This window comes from Histoplasma capsulatum, genomic scaffold, assembly GCF_000149585.1.
Source record: "Histoplasma capsulatum NAm1 scaffold_11 genomic scaffold, whole genome shotgun sequence".
NCBI classification, from domain to species: Eukaryota; Fungi; Ascomycota; class Eurotiomycetes; order Onygenales; family Ajellomycetaceae; genus Histoplasma; species Histoplasma mississippiense.
The window spans coordinates 974265-983403 of NW_001813972.1; the positions used below are offsets into that span (position 1 = coordinate 974265).

Consider the following 9139-nt stretch of genomic DNA (forward strand, 5'->3'; position numbering starts at 1 on the left):
AGATAAAACCTCTTACAAGAGGCAATTATTAGAGTTTGTGAAGAAGAAACAAAAAATAATTTAATAAATTATATCTATTCACAAAGCAATACACAGTTTGATTTATACGTTTCAAATATTCAAATGTTGAAATATACCCACTTTTATATATATATCACAAAATCTTTATCAAACATCATTTTTTGAATTTTACATTGTATATTAATATAAATATATAACCTTCTTCTAATTTATTATCTAATAGTTTATTTATGACTGGAAGAACATATAAATATATACATTTTTTTTCTAAAAAATGCGCAGGAAATCCTTTATAATATATCTATCATGTGTTCATATTTGTTCGCTTCATTCTATTTAATCTGAATATCTATGTAGATACTTCTTCAACATTGCAATGCAATTGTACTTTATATAAATCTATTTTATTCCCCTTCCGCTTTCCTTCCGCTCTCTGTCAACAGATAAAATTAACTAACAGATGGAATTTTTTAACATATTTGTAATTTATAATGACTTTGTTCAATCATATGCTATCAAATTTAGACAGTTTACATCATCAATCACAATGCCTTTATGTGAGGGGTGATGACAGTGTGAAGAGTGAATAGTAGAAGATAGTATAGAGTGTAGTAGAAGATAATAGTAATAATAATTATAGTAGTAGTATAGTTGAAGTTGTAGTTGTAGTTGTAGTTGTAGTTGTAGTTGTAGCTAATCGCTGAAGAGGAAAAGAAAGAGAAAGAAGATGTGCGAAATACATGCATCCATATATATATACATATAGAAATAGTGATAGCGAGAGTATAATGGAAAAAGGTAAGAATAGACGAAGATATAAACAAAGATAATATAATAATAAGGAAAGAATAAACGAGTGCATTACACTTTACAAATTCTTCTCAAGTTTAATCAGTAGCTAAAAAAGGAAAACTAATTAATTATTAATGAGAAAATTAATATAATCACTTTGAAATTCATTCAATGAATAATTACAGATGCTTTTGCAAAAAGTGTTATCTCACTTTATTAAACATTAAAAATACCACAATTTTTTTTTTTTTTGAAATATACACTGAAATTAATACTGAAGATTCTGTATCTCATTTTTTTATTATCATTCAAATTAATAAGTAAATTACAGTGTAATTAATGAAATCTTTTTTTCTTATATTCATTGTTATCTTCTAATTTTATAATCTTTTTAATATAAATAGAAATTCACTCTATTCAAATTTAAATCTACTTCTGTGATAAATTTTTTTATATTTTTTTTTATATTATTATAACTATTACCCGATTCTGTGGAGCTTCTTTAACAATTGTTTTTCATTTCATTCAGATTTAAACAGATTAAATCATATTGAAATTTAAGAAATTTACATATTAAAACATTTATTGAATGTAATGAATTTCATATATATGATGTTGAATATAATGATTATAAGCAGAAGTTCAATTTTTCTGAACAATGATATTTAAATATTTTTTTTCACATTCATTAATAAAGAAAAAAAGTTTTGAAAGAAGAATTTTAATCTGATATTAATATCAATCAATTTTATTACTTTTATTATGAAATAATTTGTCTGTTTTTTTTTTTCACTTTTATATTGATTGAGATTCTGACAGTTGATGAAGATTTAAATGTCACATAGAATCCAACTTTGAAGGCCACGGCGGCCGAAAGTGGCAGGCGGTTGGGCTGCTTCCGGCCGCCCATGCACCCCGAATTCGCACCCACACTAGCCGCCACTAGACCCAATCTGGAATCCACCCATCGCCGCTTTTTGGGATACCATTTGACGCCCGAGGCCGGGTCCACGGCCTCACCTTCTGCTCGCGCGACTGCTCGCGCGACTGTCACGAATCGCTCACCCACTCACTCGCCCATTCGCCCAGCTGGAGCGTGCCGTTTCTGGCGCTCAACCCTTCAACCATGATGGCCGCCGGGATAGTCCTGGATTCCCCATTCTATAAATACTATCATGTCTCCCATCCCTCTCGCTCCTCCCTTTGCCTTCCGTTGCCGTTGGTTCCTCTGCAACTCATTATACCCAAGTCACTAGTCCCCCTCCTATCCGCCCCAACTCCCTTGCAGAGGGCTGGTCTACCCCGGCCTTCCTCCATAGAATCTCTTTTCTATCTACCTACGCATCAGCGACGGCCTCACGCGCCCACTGAACGTTATGCCAGTTGGGAGGCCCAAAGTGCCGAAAGCTGGCAGATCACGCACGGCGGGTCGCCTGGATTCACCCAGAAAGCCGAACTACAGAGCCATATTGGAACAACATGAGGCCGCTGGCCGCACATCCAGAATCTACGCCGCAAATTCTCAGAAAAGTGTGGGGACGGTCCGGCGGAAAGTTCAACGGTAAGTGTTGATCTCTGTAAGGAAATTGAATTTACCTTCTTACGGAGAAAAGCTTCTGCTATGCCGAACTGAAGACTACGGAAGAGGAATTCCTTGAGAATCTGACGGCGGGCCGAGTCAAGACATATTTTGATTGGGTCGAGGACACCCACCGGAACAGCATCAAGGCAGCATCGGCCTTTGACTCTTACTGGCGGGTCCTGAAGATCCTGTATGTGGAGCGCACTGGCCATGGCATGGACAGTGGGATGGAACAGGATTGTCTGAACGTAAGCTCATCCAAGTGACTGACGTTGCTCCAGCTGATGGGTGCCCTGCACAGTATAAGAACGTCGTGATCAAGAGATGGGGTCTCCGGCGACGGCGGAGGAGGGGCACGTCTGGCACCAAGGACGATGTGTACCGCATCCTCCACGCCCATTGGACACGGTGTACGAAGGCGTATGCCGATGAGAAGCAGCGACTCTACGTTGCTGCAGGTATCCTCTTGTCCTTCATCTCCGGTGGCAGGCTGGTCTCGCTGTTCGACACCCGGATCAAAACCGGTGATGCGGAAGCCGGAGACGGACAGTCAAAGGGAGTGTCGCACACAGCGAGCAAGGGCTCAACGAAGAGGACCAACCGTCGCCGTCACCGTCCCCGAGCCACAGGTGCCACCCCCGACCGCTACCCAACGGCGGGATCCGGGATCGGCCAGCACGGTAGCAGACCCACAGCACCAGAGAAACGCAAGTGGGCTCTTTCCGACGACGACAAGAAATATCGCGACACAAAGAAGGCACGAATCATGGCTCCTCGAAAAAGCTGTCGCTCCGCCCGGGAAGAAGCGTCCTGCGGCAAATACGGGATGCGCGGTGAAGACGTTCTGTACGATCCCCTGGATAGCGACATGGATAGTCATATGAGCAATGATACGGACTTTGACTCAGGGTATGTTGACGAAGAGAGTGACAGCACTAGCGGCAGTTCCGAGGAACCCCTGTTTGGCGAACTCGTGCGAGAAAACGATACCAACACCGAGTCGAGTGCAGAGTCAGTGGAAAGCGGCTGCACCAGCGATACGTCCGCCGACAATGACCTCAGTGAACTTGGCCGCTTCATAGAGGACGTGACGGATGACGAGTATGATGCAGGCCCTGAGGAGACTGGGGCCATTGTCTGGCGGCATATCGGCTTCCACATCATTCGGAGCCCTGTGGCTGGCCGGCCAAACATTCTCCTGGCCAAGGTCACACTTCTCCACACCAAGGGTGAAGACAAGAAGCCGCGAGTGTAGCTATGCAACTTTCCCTCTTCTCAACCCCCGTACTGCATTACGCTTCATCGACTGACTGACAATGCAGGAAAACATTCGTCATCAGCCATAATCCGGAGCCGCTCCTGGATCTTCTGGGGCACTTTCTCTCCATGGCAATGGATGACGAGATCTTCGCGCCCGAATTCGAGAAGCTCGAAGACATCTACTGGTATCTCATCCCGTCCTACCTAGGCGGTATGAGCCTAAAGATCAAGGCAGAGATGCTGGACGTGCCGGTGTTCCGCCAGCCGGAACGCACGGGCGATGGGTATCGAACATCAGAGAAGACGCCGCTCAAAGGATCTACATGGAGCGGCTACCTCAGACACCTTCGCCTGGTGGCTGGGCTCAAATATAGTCTGACCCAGTATGTCTGGCGACGCTCTCTCATCAACGCCATCAACAGTATGTGCCTGCCCCACTACTCTCCTTGGTCCCTTCGTCTATCCTCTCTTTCTTCCCATTTCCCCTGGCCAGACTAACTGGTGACCTACCGGATCCGCAGACAAAGCTCCGTCCTCCGTTCGGGATCAAGTAGCCGATCACGAATCCAATGCGGTACGGTACTATCTGGACACGGTCATCCGCTTCGATCTGGAAGCCGCGGCCATGGAGCTTCCGTCCAACGATGTGGTCCAGAAAGCAGCCCATGGGCTGTTCTTGAACGCCGACGCCACTGCCCCGACGGAACTTACCGACGAGCTGAAAAGAAAGATCACTGAGAATCCAAAGATCATAGAGCTTACCGAGCGTAGTAAAGAGCTGACCCGGAAGCTGAGGGCGATGGGATTCCGTTCCGTGCCGGCAGCGCGGGGCAAAACTCCACTGTACGAAGAGAAGATGAAGGTGGTTTCCCGGCTGAACCGCAGCAAAGTTTACCTTCACTCCAAGCTTATTGAGCGGCAGAGGCGGTGGCACTTCCGGCATGCTGATACGGAGCGATTCAACCAGCGACTCCGCAACAGCGCGGGCGGTGGGTCTCTGGATGAGTGTCCGGCCCCGCCACCACTTCAGATCTCGGAACGGAGACGGGTCGTCGAACTGACGTGCGCTGGCACTCAGGAACTGACTGAGGATGAGCAGTTCGCGCGCCGGTGTGCGTGCATCATCGTTTGGTTCAAGCTGCAGCGTCGGAAGGAGGTTCAGCGTCGGGGCCGTCACAAGAAACACCAGCCGTCCCAGCGAGATTTCCAACCTGACCCGCCCCTAGACACCGTGCGGGCGAAAGAATCCATTCCGGCGAAGCTGGGCGATAAGCAGTGCCCATTCTGCGTCGCTGATATCTCGTTGCCTTGGGGGGAGCGGATGAAGGTCCGGGAGCGCACGAACAAGTTCTGGAACCATATCGAGAGCGTCCACCGCGAGGAGCTAAAAGCGTACTCCACCGGACAAAAGCACTGCGGGATCTGCAAAGTACAGGGTGTCACCTTCACTCCACCATCCATCATGGAATTCAAGAGTCATACTCTGAGTGTACACGGTCCCCGTCTGCGCCCATGAGATGCAGATCGCGTCTGCAGAACGTAGCATCCAGAGAACGATACATAAACGTGACTAGTGACTGATTGCTTGAGATAATTCTCCCTTACTGTAGGCTACATCCTTACAGAGTTTGACTGTAATCGTGAAAAGTACGGTCTTGTGAATGAATCCACCACTATTCAGGAAACTGAGTCAAAGCCTTAGGGTCAACTTGCGTGCATGTCTTTCCCTCATAGTAATCTTCGCTTGGTGCTGGTTCTTGTTATCACGACTGGCCCTAATCCATTCTGGGTCAAAATCCTTCCGTCCCAGCTCGTCCTCCATTATACAAAACTGAGGGTCAATGCAGGTGGAGTTACCTCCCTTTATATAGATAGATTCAATTTCTCAATTACACTCGTTTAACTGTACATTCCAAATGGCAAAACTCAACCGTCTGGGTTCTACCTAGTAGCTCTTAATAACACCAGCGATAACCTGGCGACAAGTGGCGCAGGTTTCACCAATGGGGGGAACGCATTTCGGGCAATACCGATGTCCACACAGAAGGGTCCGCCACCCTGACGGGATGGTAAAACAGATCTGGCATCGACATTGATACTTCAGCTCACGGACTTTGGTCTCAAGCTTGTCAACCCGCTCATCCTTCCTAGCCATTTCCGCACGCAGGCGTTGCACTTCTTTCTCCAGCGCCTCTGTCCGCGCATGCTCCGCCTCGAAAATGTTATGGATTTCCTGGTTCGCGGTTTCCTATCCCAATATCAGCCAAGAAGGAGCCTCGCCATGGGCCCTACAGGGAGGAGTCTTACCAATACCGTGTCCAGGTTGGGCATTTTACGTCTTTTCGGTGGCTGCCACATTTCGGAGGGTGCCGGGTCGTCAAATTGAGCCTCATACATTGGGTAGCTGTAGTCTGTGCGGGGTCTCTTTCTTCGCAGCTTTCGCGCCGGGGGCTGGCGTTCATCCATCTCCGAATCTGAACTGATGACGACAGTGTGATGAAGCCCGTCGCGGGGACTATCAGCTGACGCCATGATTGAAAAATGGTGGTGCCCTGGAAAAACAAAGAGGACGGATGAAGAGCACCGCTGGGGGAAAATCGGGCTTTTTATGTTCGCTCAGTCGTCCTCGAGTACGCAAGGGCCTCTCGGTGGTTGGTGTCTCGCGGTGGTGTAGGATGAGAAGTGGAGAAGGAAATGGAAGAGGGACAGATCCACATTCTGGCAGGATGGGTCGAGATAATTAAGGAAGAGGGAGAACGGAAGGACTTGAGGGGGAAACCACGCATATTTATACCTGTAGCGAGAGCACAGCCGCCTCACAATCACAAGACCAGTCACGGCTGGGACAGGGGGTTGGCGGTGACCTGCAGCAATGTCTCCAAGGAGAGAAATGGGAGAACCGCGCCGGGGAAGGAGGCCAAAGGCTCCATCGGCGCCCCCGCAAGCACCCGCGACATCGACCACGGGAACCATAATCTCGATGAGGTTTCCCCTAACGGGTGGGACGATTTCACCGGCGCATTCATCGATACTCGCACCCCGCAGACCTGGGAATTTCCAGGATGATCACCTCCGGCATCACAACGCCTCGATGCAGGTCGCGCCTCAGATATTGCTTCATGTTGGGTGTTTTCGCTTAGAGTAGAGACACCATGGGCTCGAGCACAGAGGCGAAGCCAGGCCCACCTTTTCACTGGCACACATGGTTGGGTGAAGCTCGGCCTTTCTGATGCATGCCACCCCCTTGCTCTTTGTCCCCGGCGCTATCGATTGTAGGAAAGGGTTTGGCGGTTTGTCGATTCGACTTCATGGTGCATGGCCAGGGGGAAAAAGGGGGGTTGGATTAGGTTGACTGGTCGACATTGACTGGACGAGAGCCAGGTTGGCATGGGGGTGTGGCCAGGAGCACGTCTGCGTTGGTCCACCCCATCAATGCAACATCCCCCGGTTCAGCGGCTTCTTCAGTATGGATGATTGGCGATCCATGCAAGATGCATCTCAGCTACTATTTTTCCGTTGATCATGGGACATATAAAGACCTCCAGTGCCTCCTGGATTAAGATCGAGGGGAGAAGAGCACCCCATCATCTCATCTTGCAACATGGCTACCTTCATGTATGATATCACCTCCCCTGGACCTGCCGACAGTTCTCCCTCGCCTCAGCTGCACACAGTGCACCTCCTGGAAGTGTACACTCCTGATCCTCGGTCAAACAAAGAGCCCCAGCACCTCCTTCCAATGCCCATACCTATGCCTGTGCCCCTCTTCTCTGCGTCGGGTGACCTCTTTAAGAATGCAGCAAGTGAGATGTTTGCTGATTTTTTTGCACTGCCATCCACTGTCTCTGGTCTCAATGACATTAGCTGGGACGAATGGATCCTGTTTGACATCTCCTCAGTTGATGTCCCCTTCACTGTCACTTCAACTGTCGGATTTCTCCGACGACCCAATCAAGGAGGCTCACCCAAGCCTGAGCAATGTTGCCAATGACCTACCCAATTGATGAGAGCCAACTCCTCCCCTGGCCTTCAACTATCTAGAAGGCAACACATCGAAGGAGCTGTTGAATTACTCCGATGATTCCATCGAGGCTGACCCACGCCTGGGTGAGAGGAGGGAGACGCTAGATAAGCAGGAAGATATTATCATGCCTCCTTCTCAGGTGAAGATACTGAAGCTGGTGTATAGGTGAGACAGGGATGAGATGTACCAGATAGTAGGACGGATAGATTTACATGAAACACGCAGATATGGCATACAAGGAAAACTGTGAAAGTACTCAGGTTCTGCTGTCAGGCATGCTTCTGCACTGGTTCAGGCGCAGATGTAAGGCTCAGCGCCCGCTCTGTGAAAAACATTTTTCACATGTCCCTCACTCTTGCAGAAGACCCATCATTGATGAGCCAATGAGTCCCAACCTGCTTAGCGACTCTGATCTGTTTGTCGCCATTCCACCTTCAATGAAATATAAAGAGGGTTCCCGGGGGTTACGAGGTGTATGCCAAGATGACATTGGACGATTTGCAGGAGCATGGAGGGTTGGAACTGCTGGCAGCTTACTGGGGTAACAATTGTCGTTGGAACGAGGTCACGTGGATTATGTCAGCGAGTTGCTTAACTAACGTTAATTGTTTTGTGTAACAATTGAAGGTCTCTTCATTCTCTTCATGATCTTCGTTTTCCTTTTTTGTTTTCTATGTTTGGTTTCTTCATTTTGTTTCACTTTACTTTTTCTTCTTCATTTTATCTATCCTGGCCGGCACACGCATTTCCAGAACTTGGAAATCCCACTTCGGATACAATCTCCTCAAACCGTATTTCGAGAGAACGCCCAGACCTCTCCCTCGGAATTCTCACGACGCCTGCTTGAAGAACCCACGTTGACCAATTTGGCTGACAAGTCATCGCTTACTTCGAATCACTAAATAACAAGTACATACGAATTTCTTCAAACATTGTAGTATTAAACATGACACGCGCCACTAAATTACTTAGATATGAAAGCGTTCACCCTCTGTTAAACAATATTTCTAGCCATCATGCAATAGAGAATAGCCACCTCTGCCACAAGAAATTCTTAGCATTAACTTTTAGAGAATTGGCTTGCAGATCTTTTTGGCATGCAGACCTTTTTGGCATGTAGATCTTTTTGGCTTGCAGATCTTTTTGGCTTGCAGATCTTTTTAGCTTGCAGTTTTGACTTGCATATCTTTTTTGCTTTTTTAATAGTTAATTTAAGCTTGCAGATCATTTTTCATGTGCAGACCCTTTTTCTTTAATATTTTTGAGCTTGTCAATTTTCAGATTTTTTTAAGCATAGAACAAGCCATCGGCTGCTTTTGTGAACATATAAGTTCTTATTGCCACACAAAGCGACACTCGGGCAGATGGATATCAGAAAGTGCCTGGAATGACTGTTAGCTATTTACAAAGAGAATCAGCAGCTAAAAGAGACTAGATGATCCTAACAGATCTAGAAACTA

The 9139-nt window shown here is 47.2% G+C and overlaps 2 protein-coding genes across 2 annotated transcripts; one reads left to right on the plus strand and one right to left on the minus strand.

Annotated features, from left to right (window-relative positions):
• Positions 1-2292: 2292 nt before the first annotated feature.
• Positions 2293-5171, plus strand: HCAG_08535 (predicted protein; the record flags this gene model as incomplete). Its single annotated transcript, XM_001536703.1, has 5 exons — positions 2293-2374; positions 2459-2643; positions 2697-3496; positions 3718-4076; positions 4177-5171. 5 exons carry the CDS (start codon positions 2293-2295, stop codon positions 5169-5171), a joined length of 2421 nt encoding a protein of 806 aa, XP_001536753.1.
• Positions 5172-5600: 429 nt separating this feature from the next.
• HCAG_08536 (predicted protein) lies at positions 5601-6052 on the minus strand (the record flags this gene model as incomplete). The annotated part of the gene is made up of 2 exons (XM_001536704.1): positions 5601-5903; positions 5963-6052. The coding sequence occupies 2 exons, from the start codon at positions 6050-6052 to the stop codon at positions 5601-5603; spliced, it is 393 nt and encodes a 130-aa protein (XP_001536754.1).
• Between the last annotated feature and the right edge of the window lie 3087 nt (positions 6053-9139).